The following is an 18,808-nucleotide window of genomic DNA, read 5'->3' on the forward strand; positions in this document are numbered from 1 at the left end:
TGCGCGGTCATGCAACACTGTACCCATATTACATTTTTATCATTTTTTTCACACAAATAGAGCTTTCTTTTGGTGGTATTTAATCACCACTGAGTTTTTTTATTTTTTGCTAAATAAAATAAAAAACACCTAAAACTTCTGAAAAAAAAACCGCACCGTTTCTGTTATAAAATTTGGCAAATAAATACAAGTTCTTCATAAATTTAGGTCAAAATGTAATTCTGCTACATTTCTTTGGTGAAAATAATAATATTAACTGAATTTGTATTTTTTTTCTCATATTTTTCTATTGTTTTTTATTTTTTTATTACATTTTTTATTTTTTTTACTATTTTATTTTTCAGCACACTGTGACCAAAGCAATACAATGTTACCATAGTAACTACTCTGGGCACGTGATCAGGATTTTTTTTTTTAACACATTATGATTGCTAATACCAATGTATTTCATTGATATTTGCAATCATTGTTACTGAATGAAACTGATTCATTCAGGCTTTTGTTGAGATTAGCTGTGATCACATGATACAGATGGGCTATGATTGGCCCTGTCTGTATCATGTGACTGCCTTGACCAGTCCCAGCTAACAACATAATTGTATACAATGGATGGCATGAATGGAAGCCATCCATTGTATACAATTAACATGTGATCTGCTGTGATTGGTCACAGCGGTCACTTGACACTGGCAACGGGCCGGTGTAGTGATATGTCATCGGCTGTGTCCACTTCAAAACTTCACTACAATATGACAACCTCTGGTCCTGGTCCCTGAAGAAGGTGGTTCAAAAGAGATTGTCACTGATTAGATCAATCACGTTACAGCCTGTTACAGTGACAGAAGCAGTAGGACTATGTCATCAGAGCAGTTGAGTGCAGTGGGGACTGGAGTGGGCCTAGAATTGAGTCTAGCATTTGAACGTAAATGCATTAAAATGGCCAGAATAAATTATTGTTCTGACCAATAGAATGCAGTAAATCTCAAACACTAGAAGTTTAAAATGTGTGCACAGTGCGTGGCTTTTACCACTTTTTTTAGGCAGCTTTTCCTGGCTAGAAGTTCTGGTGTTCAGAAGGGCTTTGACAGATGCGTAGTGTGTATTAGCCCTCAAATGGTTAAAACGTGTAAATATGCATGAATTGCAGAGATATACTATATATACTTTTATTTTTTTTTTAAAGAACAGGGATAGGCAAAAAAAATAAAAAATCACCCATTGATTTTTTTATGACCTCATCCCTGTAAAAGATAACAGCATCCTCTCTCTCAAGGAGCAGGTGTAACAGCAGTGATTACATCATATCCTCTCTTGCTGCAGTAAAGGAAATTACAGTTCCCATCAACCACAGGGAACTGCAGTGAATGTGGGCTCATACAGTAGGCCTGTACATGTTCAATGTGTCGGAGAGTCTTGCTCTGCCCAGCACAGCAAGTTGGGCTAAATTACATCACTGCTTCCTGGAGAAAGAACTACAGAAGGGATGTGCTAGGACCAGTGGCTGGGGGAATAGGAGACATAGTAGCCACTGGTCTTACAAACAGGAAACCAAAGAGAATTAACGGTTTTATTTGAAAATGAATAGGCTATTTCAGAGCAACTACTGAGTGAACCAGAAGGTGGATGATCTATTCAGTGAAGGTAGGAAATCAGCAACAAGGACATGTAAAGAAGTTTTTGTTCTGCTTTAAATTTTGCCTTGACATACGTTTTAAAATGTCCAAATCGAACATCATACAACAGTACATGCATTCAATAAATCTAAAATACCACAAAGATGTTTTACTAAAATTTACAATGAATGCCGGAAAAAGTATTTTTCTATCTAAGCTCTTTAGAGCGGTAGTAAACCACAGCTTAAAAAAAATAATTAAAAAATCCCCTGCAAGGTAATGTCATGATGTGCTAGTATGCATCGCATGCTAGCACATTATGAAGGACTTGCCTTAAACAAAGCCCTTCAGTGGTTCACTGCCACCACTGCAGAGGCTTCCATCTTCAATCAGTCTTCCTTTCATTGTTCGTGAGCTCCGACCGTCTGACTGGCCGAGCTGCGATTACGTCACTCCCACACATGCGTGCTGGAGTCCCCGGCCACGTCACTCAGCTCTGAAGCAACGGCATGGGTGTGCGTTCCTTCAAAGCGCCTGCGCTGATTTTCAAAAAGAGTGAATATTCCTAAACACATTTAGGAGATATTCATTTTACCTACAGGTAAGCTGTAAAAGTATTATTATATAAAAAAAGTATTTACTACCAATTTAATTTGATCAAATATAGTATCTCAGATGTAAATTTCTAATTCAGGGGTTCATCTGCAAATAGGTATGAGAAAAAAAAGAAAAATATAAGCTAAATACTACATCATAACGTATAACTGGAAGCACAACTATGTTACAGCAATAAGACATAAAAAGTCAATAAAGAGTTAAAAAAAAAAATCATTCAGCAAGCCCAAACACACAACAAACTCCATTACCTTTCTTCATTTTCCAGGCGTTCTTCCAGCTCCACTATTCTTGCTTCCATCTGAGCAACAAGTCCTTCTTTATTGGATCGATGTGACGTTTCAAGATGAGCTATTCTGCTCTTCAGGTCTTTGTTCTGAGCGAAAAGAAAAGTGCAGCAGGTCAAACAATATTCAACTTCAAATGCTACACAAGGCTCTAAAACAAAGCCGAACATTTCAACAATAAGCAAGGAATCTTTTAAGAATAACAGATTTTCAGCCGGGATCCCATTTACATCCCAACCAAGGCAGACACTCACATCTACATTAGGTCGCTAATATTTCATTTACCGCAGACTGCAAAATTCAGCACTGCATTACATTCCTGAAAATTTACTTTGATTTTCTTTAGCCCAAGTATGCAACAAAAAATAATCAAGCTTAGAAAAAAATCAAATGTTACCTGTCTTTCCAAAGACATTTTATCACACTCCAAATCTTGCTTGGCAGCTCGTTCTTGAAGCAGTTCTCCCCTCATCTGTTCAATCTGATATGGACAACAAAGATTCTTTTTTTAATTCTCATAATTATGGATCATATTATTCTGACATTTCTTTCAGCACCAAGCCATCTTTCATTAAAGGGACATGCACTATTACTGTAATATACTGTACCATTAGAGTCCATGCACACTAGGCAGCAGAAAACATACCAGAACTGCTGGCAGAAAAAAGCACAAAAAAAAACTTAAAATCATAAAAAAACAGTTTAGAAATGTGTTCCCCAAAAACACTAGAAAAAAATGTACTCTTAAAAACGTTTGATGCACCCAAATGCCGCATTTAGGCACGTCAAGTGTTTTTTCTGCCCGAAAGCTCCTCTCAAAAATGCACTTGTGATGTTTTTTTTGGCCTATAAATGCTCCTCTATTCCCAAAAACACCCAAATGTGCATGGACACATAGAGCGGCTTCCACAGGCTGAAAAGAAAAAATGCCTGTATAAGCAGCATTTTTTACCCCCAGTGTGCATGATGCCTTAATATCAGCTTTTATCAGAACAGTGTGTACAGCTTTTCCAAAGCCTCTGCAAACTTTTCAAAAATTTTGGAGCAGCTTTCTTGCAGCTTTAAGTCTCCCATTCATACCTCGCAGATATGGACACGTGCTTTTTTGCGCATTTTGTGTGTCAAGTTTAGGGCAGCTCATTAATTTCAATGGGCTGCCTTACCTGCCAGAGATGCGCAAAAGAAGTGCCGGACTCATTGTTTTAATTGTACCACACCAAAATGCATGGTACTGCATGGGGGTGCCATGAAGAATGAATGGCAGCACCACACAGAAGTGCATGTTGGTGCTTTGCGAGAAAGCGAATGATTTGGATGCGTTTCCGCAATGCACAAGTGCAAATGAAGCCTGGCGCAGCCAATAACAGTTTAAGGAACAGAGTTAAAGGCTAGTTTATATATGCGGTTGGGGGGGCCTAAAATAAGCAGTTAAGCCATTTTTCTACTAAAAAATGCAGGCAAAAAATGTGCATTTATTATTTTTGTCCAAAGGAGCCTGGAAAGCATTGCACCACAAAACTACAAGCTGATCACCACTAAAGCTGCCGGGACTTGTAGGCACTCATTCACAGAACACTGTGAATTAGTGACGCGGCCGTGTGGGCAGAGCTATTTTCAAATCTGACAGATAGTATGGGGAAACGTCTCCCTGTGCTATCTGTCAGAGGGAGGGGGGTAGCAGGCGCAGCTGCAGCTATGGCTATATGTTACATGTTCCACTCTAAAAATGGTTGGAGCATGCAACGTTCCAAAGGTGAACTTATCCTTTAATGTCTCAAAACTAGAGGTTCAAGTTACATTAAAAACTTTGACAAAGTTGCTCAAAGACAGCTGAAGACGTTGCATATTCCTTAATAATCAAAAATAAAATGGCAAGAGAAGCGCTGGAGCCACTTGCACTAAATGGAAGTGACAAACCCAAAATATAAAGTAAATGCCCTGCATGGTTTTGAATTTATTTTGCATATTCCTTGCTTGGAGGCTACATTGGTATTATTAAAATGGAAAAAAAGCTTACTGTAAGTCTATCTATTCCTGCAGCTATCAGCCAGGGTGACTCCTCATCCCTCAGGTCCCGGGCCTTGCTTTTCTTTCAGGTTAAGTGACACCCAGCATCATTAAACCCACCCCATATGAGCTCTGAAAATCAAGACCAACCTTCCTAGGGGTTGATCATCAAGATGCCCTTATCTCTCACAGGAGAATATTGCAGACCACATCACTACTTAATGCTGTCTTCTACATCATAGAAGTTCACCTGGACCTGGAGAACTTCAGGATGTCATTTGACCCAACTGCTCCAAAAAGGTAAAATATGTATACATAAAAAATAGTAAAACAAAAAGTGCAGCGATGCTTCGGGGATGGAGGGGTGGTGCTGCAGTTGAAAAGGACTTTTCCCAACCTGCTTCAGGTGTCCCCAAATGGAGTTTAGAGTGTAAAGGAAGATTTACGTTGATATGAGATCCACTATGGCACTGGGTATGTAAATAGGATATTTAACACCTATTTGGTTGCTTTTTATTTTTCTTCTTGAGTACTCACCTAACCCAATAGGAAAGTTTACTGCTAAAGTATACCTGCAGGCATATTCCCTAGAGTTGTGTTAATTGGTTGCATTTGTGATTTTAAGAGCTCTCTTTAAAAAGAAAATATATGGTGTTATAATTAGACCGTAGTTCTTTTTCTGGTCTTATTTCCGTATAATAAAAGTTTAATACAATCACCATCAGTACTTATTCTTTATTATTTACTGAGCAATCTGCTTATATGTAGATTCACAGAAACAAAGTACAAGCTGGATACAGCAATGGACGTCCAACAGTCACACCTAACCATAGATACAGACATGCCAGAATAGTCGTTTTATATGGTACAAAGAAACCGTATGGCGAAGGTTGGCAATTAGCAGACCCTTACAAAGCATTCATAAACTAGAGAAGAAAAAGGCCCCACATTCCAGAGCAATGAGGTCACACTGTACTGCGGAGAATCACATGGGCTCATTTCTAGTGAAAGTAAATGGCCAGTCAAATCCTTTTAATTACTCAAACAGCCCTCAGGTACAATACGTTACCGCTGCTCTGTGACTCCGGCAGTAATAATATGACTGTGGGAACAGAACGGCAGTCTCTTGCATGGACTTTCTTGTGCCAAGGCAGGTTTAAAAGCCAATGTTCAGCCAACTATTTAGTTAATTTAACCAATACTTCCAGAGACAGTAATGAGAAAGATTTTATGACGAATTTTGTAAATTAGGGGAATGCTTATTAATAATGTCGTCTTAAAGTGAGAATTATTTATATGTATTTGGATGATTTTTGTATATGGAAAATATGATAAAGAGAGAATAAATTAAACTTATCAGGTAGAAAAAAAGAAACTATACTAAGATCAAAACCCTCATGCACTTATAAAATATGCCTAACATAACATTACTGGCGTTTTCCCGCACACCGAGATGTCATACAGTTGGTCAGAGAAAGGAATGACTTTACATCCCTGCAGTCGTGTAAACTCCAATGCACATATGCATTGGCACTTACCCACATATGTGCATACAACAAATTCCCGGAATGCGTAAATGTTGCAAACATGCATCAGCATTTCCATGAGTACAGGGACAACTTTTCTGGAGCACAAAAACATTGGGAAATTTATGCCAGGCACATTTTATGCCTGTAAACACTTGTATTCTTGACGGATTAATGCAACTGTTCAGAAAAAAATGCAATTGTCTGCATCAGCCTCCTGGAAAATCTGATATCTCTGTGGTTGTGGTTGTAAAAGATTTGTTTTTTTTTTACCTTAAGGCATTCTCTGTAAAAAAAAAAAAAAACCTTCTGTGTTCAAACCCCCCTAAATACTTACCTTAGTCCAATCTTAGTCCAGAACAGTATATCACTCTTCTCAGGACTCAGAGGCAGCAGCGGGAGACATTGGCTCCCGCTGCTGTCAATCAAATCCTGTGAAAAGGGAGTAGGGGGGTGGGGCCGAGCTGTGCGGTGGTAAAACATTTACCTTCATAATCACTTTAAGCTTTAATTTATTTTCTGAAAATACAAGAATCACTTCTGCTAGTCAAACAAATAAAATAACTTAGCTCATAAAATAAAGACAGACAATTTTACAATGTATACAATTATTCCTTTACATGTAACCAAGCATACTTTTATAAAGTTCCAATTAAAATGAAGCCCGTCAGATTTATGATACTTTATGGTAAATCCTTATTCTGTGCAAAAACTGGGGCTTTGTCAGAGAATAGGAGCAGGAACTCGACCATGTTCCCCCCCCCCCCCAAAAAAAAACATCCTCTCTCCACAACATGCATACCTACCAATGGGCATCAAATAGTAGGTGTGTGCAAATTTCATTAACAGTGGGAGGATTTTAAAGAGGCATTAAATACTGTGAGTGCACTACGTCCACAGTGCAAAATTCAGGGGTACACTACATACACAGTGCAGAGTTCATGGGTGTGCTACACACAAAGTGCAGAGTTCAGGAGTGCGCTAATACAGAGTGCAGAGTTCAGGGGTACACTACATACAGAGTGTAGAGTTCATGGGTGCTCCACACACAGAATGTAGAGTTCATGGGTGCTCTACACACAGAATGTAGAGTTCATGGGTGCTCTATACACAGAATGTAGAGTTCATGGGTGCTCTATACACAGAGTGTAGAGTTCAGCGGTGCGCTACACACAGAGTGCTAAATTCAGCCCTCTTCTGCATCCCCCATCGATATCTCACTTTCGCCCCTCTTCAGCTCTGACCTCTGCACAAACTCCTCCCCCCTCTCCTCCACTGCCCTCATCTTCTCCCCCACTCCTTAAAAGTTTCACCATCTTCCACATATCTTGCTTTTGTTGTTATTAAGTTAAGGCACCCAATTGGCCCTAGTGCCTCCCTGTACACTATAGGCAGCTCTCACTCTTGCAGGGGGTGGGGGCATAGCCATCCCTGCACCAGGAATAAAAAAAAAAAGATCACAGAGGGTGCAGCCTACCATGCAACCCCTCCTGCCCATGGCTGAACTGCACCCTGGGCACCTGCATCTCCCTTGTCCCTGTCCTGTACTCAGTGGGATCTGCTCAGGAGATCCTTGTGGGAGCCAGTGGCGGACATGCTATCACTTATAAACACAGAAGCCAGACTTCTGTGTTTACAAGTGATATTGGTTAGCAGGGAGCAGAGGCCCTGGGCCAGAGGTGGTAGAAATGAGTTCCACCAAGTTCCAGCAAAAAAAAAAAAAAAGGACCTGGGCAATATTGCCATTGCTCTGCCCAGTAAACCCATATGCGTTGCAGGACATTACCCTCTCCCATCACAGAACACAGCATTTTAACACCAACAAACGTTCACTAGATGTATGAAGCAGTATAATGGTGTACTTTTGGCATTGCTGAATGCCAGTGCTAAGGTCCCAGTTTAAAATGTAATAGCTCCTTTCCAGGGCCTGTGTGTTAGGGAAGGACAGAAACAAAGACTTTGTGACCATGGTAAGTACACAGAGTTGTAAACACCTCTGATTCGCCATAACCTTAACATTCAAAGCTGAACTCCAGGCAGATATAAAAGGACACAAATTATTTCAGCTCTGTTCATTATTACATAATACATATCTATACCCAAGAACCTAAATTTTACTTTGTATAAGCCTTTTGCTGTCCAATGTACAGCATAGCTCAGACTGGCAGAGGTAAAAGTAGCCAATCAGCTGTTCTGCAGTACTTATGTGTTAACAAGGATCACACACACAGTCTCCTTTGGCTGTCCAGTCACAGGCTGGGACAAGACGTGTATCTGTAAAGTTGACCGTACACTAGTAGATTTTTGAACAAACATTTGTATGAATATTCTCATCAATACATTCGATGACATGACAACTGTCGTTCCAAAGTACTTTTAAAAGTTCCAAAAGAAAAGTCAAATTGACCTCACTAATGATTAGATATTAGAATGAATGTTCTCAAAGAAAACAGAATTCTGCTAGTTTTTGGCCAAGAGGGATGAGCTCAGGTGGGTTTGGACACATGTTCAAACCCGTCTCAGCTATCCCGCTGGGAAACTCTCAAAGCCAAGAGTCAATCATAGGAGGTGCAGGTGTTCCCTCACTGCACCCACACGTATCGTGGAGGTGTGCATACATGCGGGAATGTCTCTGCCACTTTTGATTGGCTGTCACCCTTAAAAGCTTCCCGGAGAGATAGCTCAGATGGACTTGGACTCCAAACCTACTTGAACTCTTCACTGATGGCCAACTTGACTTTACTGTAGCAAAGAAAGCTCAGGTCTCCAATCTATCAGACAGGCTATGCTATGTGACAGAGCTGGTAAATATCAAGACTGGAGGGACAGACATACAAATCCTTTGACAGGTAAAACAGCTTCCTTATTTGTAATTACTTTATGCACTTAGTGGTTTGCCTTGAGTTTGGCTTTAACTTTTATCTGAAGAGCGAGTATAGTTACCCTATATAAAAATAAATTCTAAATATATTAATAATGATGCTTCCAAATATATATATATATATTATGAAACACCAGTTCTACTGTTCGAAAAAACCCAACCAACTGAAAGTTTGATAATGCAAGTAATTAGGTATGAACTTACAAGGAAAGACTTCTATTCCAACCACAAGAACAACTGCTGAAAATAATTTTATTTTCTGTTGAGAAGGGAATTTTAACTTCTGCGTTAATTGGAGCTAGGCGCGTAGCAGGCTCCTCTGGCAGCGAATGTGATCATTCTAAATGCATTATTTTCAACCTCGGAGGAACAACAAACATCGCAGATTTCAGCAGAAGTTATCACAGCTGGGTTTGGTGAGCACTAAAAACAAAGCATTTTCAACGAGCCACAATACCCCTCAGAGAGATGGCAAGGATTTAATAAACAGAGGCTGCGCTCATGCTAGATAGAGTATTAAGAACAGCTGGTTATCATCGTCTTGTTAATGAAAGCACACAATTTCATTTCTTCTCAATTATTGATATCGGGAAGCCTGGAACCGTCCCTTCATGTCTTTTTTAAAGCAGCCTGTAATCTTACATCTCATAAATAGAGTGTTTCATGTAAGCCCGCACGGAGGGGGAGGGGTGGGGTTCTGCTAATGAGGTACATATTCCATTTCTCCAGACAGTTGACTCCAAAGATCGGCCGTGTGCTATAGTGCTGGGAGGAGGCCTGGATGGTAGAGGCTTCAATCCCTGGAAAAGGGCCTCCGTTTCTCCATTCTGATTTACTTGCTTTGTACACCTGGTGCACAGAGCGGAACAGGTGTTGAGAATCCAACCGGGAACGCTGCTCAGATGAAGGGAAAAAAAAAAAAAGTAGCAAGGCCACTGTAACTCTAGCCTGCCATATTTACATTGTCACCATAGAAACCCCCTGCTCTCCCACGGTTTCAGGAAAGAAATCCACAGCCAGAAGGTTCTCGTTTAGATTTCTCTCCCCCTAGGATGCTAGACATTTGACAATTAACTCCTTTCCTGTTACTGGGGTCCCAGCAGCCCGATTCTGCCATTTCATTCGAAAAGTGGTTCTCTGCAGTAGGACATACAAGTTTGGCCATTAAGACAATAACATTTCTTTTTTAGCTCTTGAAGTCTTACACTGTTCTAATGAAACAATGCTTCTTGCTTTTTTTTTTTTTTGCAAGCATTAAAAATCATGCTGTGATTAAATAAGCTACAATATAATATGAATGGAGGAAGCAGCAAACTGCACGGGGATCATTTGAGGCCGGTATTTCTGGTATGTGCTGGACACCTACACAATTAATCTGAACTTCTAAAGAGACATGTCACTTTAACAGCTGGGGTAGGAGACAGGCTTAATATACTTGGACCCCTTGCACACACAGCAATCTAGCTGCTCTGCATCCCACTGGGGGGTTTTAGTGTGACCGGGACAGACAGGTACCCCAAGCATGCTTTGAATTGCTACCCTTTGTTTCAATTCTGTATCCATTTCCAGTGGTTAGTTAGCTGCTCAAGTTTGGGGGACTTTTTCAGCCCTTGGGAGACCTCTGATGGACAGCACCGGGGTTTAGAGGTTTTGCTACCACTCAGTAAAGTAGCTTTTCTTGACCTTTTCAACACAGAGGAACCCTTGAAATAACTTTCCCCAATCAGGCAACCCCTGCTAAAATTACATACTTTACCTACAATTCAAGATACATTAGTGTGATGGTCAGTGGAAAGAATGCTCCTTACACTTGGACATTGGGAAGAATTACCTCTTTTTAGTTAGCTAAAAAGATCAATGGTGTCAGCAGGAACTTATCTGAGAGGCAAAAATTGCTCATTGCTCAAGGAACCCCTAGCAACCTCTAGAGGAACCCTAAGGTTCCATGGGACTCAGTTTCAGAAAACCTACAGTAGAGCATTCAGCCCTGTTCAGCCACAGCTTCCTTGCACTAAAATGCCCAGAGGGAAGCACAGCAGCTAGACATCCCATGACAAATGTGATGGGCATTAGGTGGTGCTGCAGATTGAACAATAGGAGATCAATTTAGGCTTTCATTAGTATCTCTTTTTAAGTGTTCTAAATTAAAATGGTATGAAAAACAAAAACAAAAAAAAATTATATATTGCAGTTTAAAGACTGAAAAAATATTAAATAATAAATATTAATGGTGATGATGATAATAAATCAATAATTGATATTCGTGATAGCAAATATAAGTGGATGAAGCGCTATGATTGACACAATAAAATAAGTGCAACTGTGAAAGTCTTAAAGCAAAGAGTGTTCATAAGGTGGTGAAGGCATGACACAATTGGGTCAGCATACAGTGTTGCAAATGGGTCCAGGGGCAGACTGACAACTCATGGGGCCCCCGGGCAATAGGGGATCATGGGGCCCCTGTGTCATTGCCAAAACTCAAAAAAGCCTATGAAAAAGGTACCAGGGGCATCTCATGGGGCCCCCTACTGACCCCGGGCCCTTGGGCAGCGCCCGAGTTTCCAAATGGTCAGTCCGCCCCTGAATGGGTCCTATTGCACAGGTGGGGTCAGATTATTCCATGTGGCTTTATCCGCGCAGGAGATTGAAAAAAATGCGCACTCACCAGATAAGCATAAATAAAGCGCAATATTAACCAAGAATCTGCAGGAAGCCCCCTTTAAAAGGAACAGACAGACAGCGTGGGAAAAGGATCCCTCCTCTGGATATGAGACTCCTCTGCAACTGCAATTCCACCGGGGTCCTGGGAATCATTAGCTCCAGCTCAATTTGAAAACCGACTACACTGCTCCCTTCCCGCGCCGAGCTGTCAACCAACAACCTCGTCACCAACTTGTGGCAAAAGATTGCTCAAACTCACACTGTGCTGTTACTTACACAACAATGGCACTCTCAGCCCCATACTGCACAAATATTTTCCAGCTTGAGGGATCACAATCTAGGTGTCAACAGACAGAGCGATTGCCACTGGGTTTAGTTGACAAAACAAATAACTCTTTAAACTGCCACCACCGAATTTTGCTTGGAACTGAAGAAGGGGACATTCCCCGAAAGCTTGTCCTCAAAATTGTATGTTAGTGCAAATAAAAAAAGTATCACAGACAGTACTCAATTGTTTCTGACTAAAGAGTTGGAAACTTTCACAAGATTAGCAATTAATACTATGAAAAATAAACATCTGTACACACACACTATCACCATGACAGGTATATTCAGAGGATTTTACACTGCTCAAACAAATTGAAGGAACACTTTTTAATCAGAGTATAGCTTCAAGTCAGTTGAATTCCTGGGATATTGATCTGGTCAGTTAAGTAGCAGAGGGGGTTGTTAATCAAGTTTCAGCTGCTTTGGTGTTAATGAAATTAACAACAGGTTCACTAGATGGGCAGCAATGGGATGACCCCTCAAACAGGAATGATTTTGCAGGTGGAGGAGACTTACATTTTTTCCCCTAATCATCTTTTCTGGCTGTTTCTCACTAGTTTTGCATTTGGTTAGGGTCAGTGTCACTACTGGTAGCAGGAGGCGATACCTGGAACCTACATAGGTTGCACAGGCAGTCCAACTACTGCAGGATGGCACATCAATACATGCATCTAGAAGGTTAGCTGTGTCCCAGCACAGTCTCAAGATCATGGAGGAGATTCCAGGAGACAGGTAGTTACTCTAGAAGAGCTGGACAGGGCTGTAGAAGGTCCTTAACCCATCAGCAGGACTGGTATCTGCTCCTTTGGGCAAGGAGGAACAGGATGAGCACTGCCAGAGCCCTACAAAATGACCTCCAGCAGGCCACCGGTGTGAATGTCTCTGACCAAACAAACAGAAACAGACTTCATGAGGGTGGCCTGAGGAGCCCAACATCCTCTAGTGGGCCCTGTGCTCACTGCCCAGCACCATAGAGCTTGATTGGCATTTACCATTGAACACCAGAATTGGCAGGTCCACCAATGGCACCCTGTGCTTTTCACAGATGAGAGCAGGTTCACCCTGAGCACATGTGACAGACGTAAAAGGGTCTGGAGAAGCCATGGAGAACGTTATGCTGCCTGTAACAATTTTCAGCATGACCGTTTTGGTGGTGGGTCAGTGATGGTCTGGGGAGATATATCCATGGAGCGACGCACAGACCTCTACAGGCTAGACAATGGCACCCTGACTGCCATTAGATGTCAGGATGAAATCCTTGGACCCATTGTCAGACCCTACACTGGTGCAGTGGGTCCTGGGTTCCTCCTGATGCACGACAATGCCCGGCCTAATGTGGCGAAAGTGTGCAGGCATTTTGAGTTGCTGCAATGAAATTTCAGCAAAATGGACTAGCCTGCTGCATAATTTTTTCACTTTTATTTTTGGGGTGTCTTTGAATCCAGTCCTCTGTACGTTGATAATTTTAATTTCCATCAAACAATGGGGCATCCTTATGTTCCTAACACATTACCCAGTCCATATCAGTATAGATATCCAGCATGATATTTTTCCCCATTGAGATCTGAAGTGTTCCTTTATTTTTTAGCAGAGGCCCTAGAGAGTAAAATGGTGGGTTTTGCAATTTTGTATGTTATGCATATACATACAATTATACATACAATTATGTATGTTATGTGTAGCAGTTTTTCAAACTAAATTTTTTGGGAAAAAAATACACTATAATGAATTTTAATGCACAAAAACACACAACAAAAACCTTCAAGAGACTGGGATTCCTTTAGTGTGCATTAGTGCATTTAGAGTCAGTTTTAACACTTTTCAAAATATAGTTTATTAACGAAAAGGGTAAAATGGTGCAAATAATATGTTTACAGAAAAAAAAAAAGATATTAAGTAACAAAGAGACGTCAATGCAACAGAGAAATAAAAGGGAGGTGAGGGTGAGAATACTTAACAATGTCCTGGTTTCATTAGTCCAATGAATAGGCAAAGATGGTACAGTGGCTCTATCAAGTCCAGTTTCTTGATTTGATGTTAAACTAGAGCTGTCAACTTTAGTAGTAGTCTCTTTCTCTGATATCAAAGGGATGTTGTCAGAGACAATCTGACCAATTAAGCGGCTGAGGGGAGATCATTATATTTATGACTGTATCATGGCTCTCCCATACACACAGTTTTATATTAATATTATTATCTTCCAATATGTACCGGATGCATTCTGGAAACTGGTAGATTATTGTTCAGCATTATATTTCATGTCCACTAAACACAGGACATTTCAGATAGGCCTGTCAACCAGGGGGTATCTGACTGCTACCTCACCTTCTGTATACTGTAGCTTAGTCATGTATGATGTGTCTTGGTCCTGACTGATTTTATGAATTGTGTGTAGATTTTTACATTTTGAGTTGGTCAGGGGGTCTCTGAAAGGTCACTGAAAGTCTGACTGCTTTACAATCCCCATTAGCCCTGGTTAAGACATACTGCCAGAACTCAATTAGCTATTTACAGCTCAGGCAAAGGCCTGTGTGCTAGTGTCTGCTGTCCCTAAGTTGAGATAACAGGCTCTATGAAATGTGACTAAGTTAAGGCTATAGAGGTGCATTCCTAGGTATTTGTGGCTGCAATGTTAACGGTTCTACAAAACCCTCATGGCCGACCTATGATTCTCGAATAACATTGCCGCCAGACACAGTTTTTCGTATGCCCAATACGTGATATCATTACAGTAATGGCTGCATTAGGTGCCTTTTTTCACTTTTTTTTCGCCTGGTCAACCACTCAGTAACACACTTCTTTTCTTATGCTGTCTCCACATTTGATGGAAGGGTAGTAGAGACAGCAGCATTGCCAATCTGAGGAGGGGGCAGTGTTAGATGCATTAGTATATTAAGATGGATGTAATTCAACTGGATTAAGATGGACTAACAAACAAAAACTGAACTCCAGCTAACACTTTATAAGCAGATACAGCAAGTTTTTTTTCCTTTTGGGATAAAGGTTTTACATAAATAAATAAAAGCTGATCGTTGTAAGTGCGCCCCTGGCAGCGTTAAATGGCTTGTCTACACCCTCTATTTGCTACCTTGTCTTGACAGCTTGGTCTGTTAATGGAAGTTGAAAAACAAAACATAAAAAGGCAAAAAAAAGCCTAAAAAGAAAACCAATGCAGTCACCACATACTATATATGAACTGGTAAGCTGCAATGTATACATTTTTTGTTTTTGGGTTTAATATCACTTTACATAAGCTATAAAAATACATGTTGATCTGCCAAAAATACACTCAGATTCTAATTCCTTGTTGTGGGCTGACAACACGCAGCGTTTTTGTGGACTCAGGCCCTGTCCTGCCCAGTTGTTTTTGTCTAAACCAGCCTTTCTCAACCAGGATGCCTAGGTACCCTGGTGTGCCTTCAGGCTGCTTCAGGGGTGCCTTGGCAAAATGACCAAAAATCGTATACAAGCCAGCAGTTGGATCAATCCTGCCTTTTAGTACACAAAACCACATTTTTTTCATGGTGCACTTTTATGACCTTCTACCTGCCAGCATCCTAACAACCAATTACATCATCAGTTGATAAGGAGGACGTGGTGTGCATGCACAACATCCTTGTTGCCCCTCTCTGTCAGCACTAAAGTCACGTTAGCAGACTTAGGGAAAGAAACAGAGAGACACATTGGAATACTAGTTGGTACCAGTGTCCAAAGGTGTATTTGCTTTGGAAAAATAAATTGCCTATAACGTTGGGTGTACTGGATGGCTATAGGATAGTTTTTTACATTGCAGAATGGTGTCTTGACTGAAAAAAGGTTGAGAAACACTGGTCTAAACTACTCAAACCCTTCCCCTATCCTGTTCTTCACAACATAGACTCTAATATTCTGGTGTCAAAGACTAGAACTAGGTGCGCTAATTAGACTCCTTGAGAATCAGCAAGAAAAAACAAAGGACATAAGACAGCACTGGATTGCTGACGTGGTCAACAGTTTTTTTTGTTGCGCCAATAACTTAATATAGTATGTTTAACGGACCAGAAAAGGTAGAAAAAAAATGAATTGCTAGGGTATACTTAAACACTTTAAGAAAAAGCATAATAAAAACATTATGATATATTTTACATTATTATTTGTATTTTGTATTCATTTTCTTTTTTTGAATTGTTTTCAATTATTTTAAGTTGTGATTTTCATGCAACAGATTGCCAAAGTTTTTTAAGATTCTACCCAGGAACAGAGCTGTGTACACCTGCAAATACGCTTAATACTGCTATTTTGTTTAATTGACAGCCTACCATTTTTCAATTGTAAAGATAGTTGAGAACCAAAAGTAAAATAATCAATTAAAGCAATGACTCTAAAGGTCTATAACGATGTATCAGAGTACTGAACTCCAGAAACTTCCAAGACAAATGATCAGTTCCCAATATCCATACTCCCTCGAACTGTATCTTCTACACGCTGACAAAGAGCAACCCCCTTTACCAGCCAAACATTCACTTAGTCAGCTCATTAATGCAGCGCGCAGCCTAATCCCCCGACTATGGCGGACACTTACAGTGCCTTCAGTGAAGGACTAGATAGAGCAGGTGCATTACTTTTTTGAGATGGAATCCATTATGCACTACAAATTCGATAGACTGACACAGCTTAAGCCCACTATGCCTGGGCGGAATTCTGTAAGTCAACATCATAAAAAGCTAATAACCAATAAGACAAAAACATTATCTTCCATCACACATTTGCTAAACTTAGGGCCAGTATTTACCTACACAAAAACCCAGAGATTTCTCCACTTTTCTCTACCCTTCTGTCATCCTCTCCCTCCCCACCTTATAGGGTTGTCTCTCTGGGCTCAACTCCTAGCTCAGTGCAGATAATAGAACAAGGTGTGCTGGACCCCGGGAACAACTTTGCCCAGACTTAAGAGTTATTTATTTTAGATATATCTTTTTCTCCGCTTTCTCCCTTTCCTCCCCACCCCACCATATAGACCACATTAGATGTATTTTCACATTTGCTTCCCCTCCCCTCGCCCTTCCCATCTCTCCTTCTCCTCTCCCCTTTCTTTCTTTCATCCACATGACAAACAAAGCTTTTGCTATGAGGACTGTTAGAACTTATAAACTTATATACTCTCAATTTTTGCCCCTCCCCCTCATTTTTTGGGGAGTGCCTTTGCACCATATGCGATGCAATATTTATGTATATTGTCGCTCATGCCTAATCGAATGTAAGCTCACGTATGTAAGGTTATGTTTAACTGTTTATTTTCTTACAGTCTAAAATAGTAGTTTGATCTGTATTTCACTTGGTGTTTGTATATCTTAATGTCCAGTTCGCTTACACATATTGTCCATGTTTCATTATATTGTCCAGTTCGCTTACACATATTGTCCATGTTTCATGATATTGTCCAGTTCGCTTACACATATTGTCCATGTTTCATTATATTGTGATGTGTGGATCTGCATTCATATTATTGTTAAAATTCAAACTAAATAAAAATGTTCAAAAAAAAGAAGAAAAAAAAAAAAGTACTAAGCTTTACCTACTCATACTTTTCAAATGGAGTTTGCATATCTTATTGCTATATTTGTTTTATTATTACGGCATGTATCTGAGGTCTAGAAGGACAACAAGGTGGAAAATTGTGTCAGACATTTCTGTTATGTTGACTACTAACATTTGTGAGGTTTGAACATCCAGTGGGGTTGATTCATAAAAATAAAAAGAGACAAAAGGTTTGTGTTGCAAATAGAAATAACCTAGATTTAAAGGGCATTGTTTTCCAAAGCAAAATATTAAGTTGTACATCTGGGCCAACAGGCATAATTTTCTTTTTTTTTTTTATTTGATTTTTTTAAAATTTGATATTTATAATTTTTAATCTATCAAAGTATTTTAGTAAATTTGTCTCATGTCACCTATGCGATTTTGCAGCAAGATCTTTCTTTCATTTTCTCCATAAGAAAAACCCTACTGGTTGACTTCTTTGACAGACAGTTACACCCTAGATACTTGATAAACAGGGCCAAATGCTTTGGTCCAGTTCAGTGCCAGAAGCACCGCTGCTAAACCTACTTCTGAGCAGATAAAGACGTACCTGTTCTCGGCATCTGGTTATTCTTTCTAGGAGGAGATCTGAGTTGTTTTTTTCTTCATCAAGCTCAATTTCCAGCTGAGATATCTTGTCCTGGGAAAAAACAAAGCAGTTTTGTATGTGGAGTTTTAGAATACCGACTCAAAGATGAATGAACAGGATCATTAACAAAATTTGCTGCTAAAGTGTTGAGTGATCCGATGATCTATATTGTCATTTGCTATGTCAGTATATACAACATAAACCATTAAAATGAAAGGAGAGGGGGCACCTGACCTGCAGATGAGGCCACAGGAACAATTGTGAATTTGTGCCTTTATGCTTTTCTGAAGCCAGCAATAAAATGTTTGAATAAAAGACAGACAGAGCTAGTGCCTGTTACCAGGGCCAGTTTCTTTTTTTCTTGAAAAGTTAATACAGTGTATACCTGCAGTCTATTAGCTGAGAGCAATAACTAAGCACTTGAAGAAGCAATGTTTTTTTTCCTCTTCTTTTTTTTTTTTTCTTTAATTTTATGCTGTGAATGATCAGCTTAACCATTTTGTGACAATAGTTACTAAAGTTTAGATCTCAATTTAGATCTTAAAGCCAATTTTAGCAGCATCATTATGTATTGCTTAACTTAATAGTAACCATAATCAATTTGTCTAACCAAACCTTTTTGACATTTTTTTAAGGACATATTAGGCTTTTATTTGGTACACCGATATTAATATTTTTTATGTTTTTATTTCACTCATGTTAAATGAACAAATATGGTTTAACCACTTGCACTCCAGAGGATT

At 39.8% G+C, this 18,808-nt stretch overlaps 1 protein-coding gene across 2 annotated transcripts in view; it reads right to left on the reverse strand.

The window, feature by feature from the left end:
* Positions 1-18,808, reverse strand: part of CGNL1 (cingulin like 1) — a 136,808-nt gene that overhangs the window by 11,498 nt on the left and 106,502 nt on the right. For both annotated transcript variants that reach the window (XM_089667771.1, XM_089667765.1), the window contains exons 14-16: positions 18,027-18,116; positions 2,913-2,996; positions 2,480-2,604 (exon numbers count right to left, since the gene is read on the reverse strand). In XM_089667771.1, coding sequence (XP_089523897.1) covers positions 2,480-2,604; positions 2,913-2,996; positions 18,027-18,116 — 299 coding nt within the window. The remainder of the gene's footprint in view (positions 1-2,479; positions 2,605-2,912; positions 2,997-18,026; positions 18,117-18,808) is intronic.

The sequence above is a fragment of the Staurois parvus genome, unplaced genomic scaffold (genome assembly GCF_062004578.1).
Source record: "Staurois parvus isolate SC_StPar_1 unplaced genomic scaffold, SC_StPar_1.0 ptg000054l, whole genome shotgun sequence".
NCBI classification, from domain to species: domain Eukaryota; kingdom Metazoa; phylum Chordata; class Amphibia; order Anura; family Ranidae; genus Staurois; species Staurois parvus.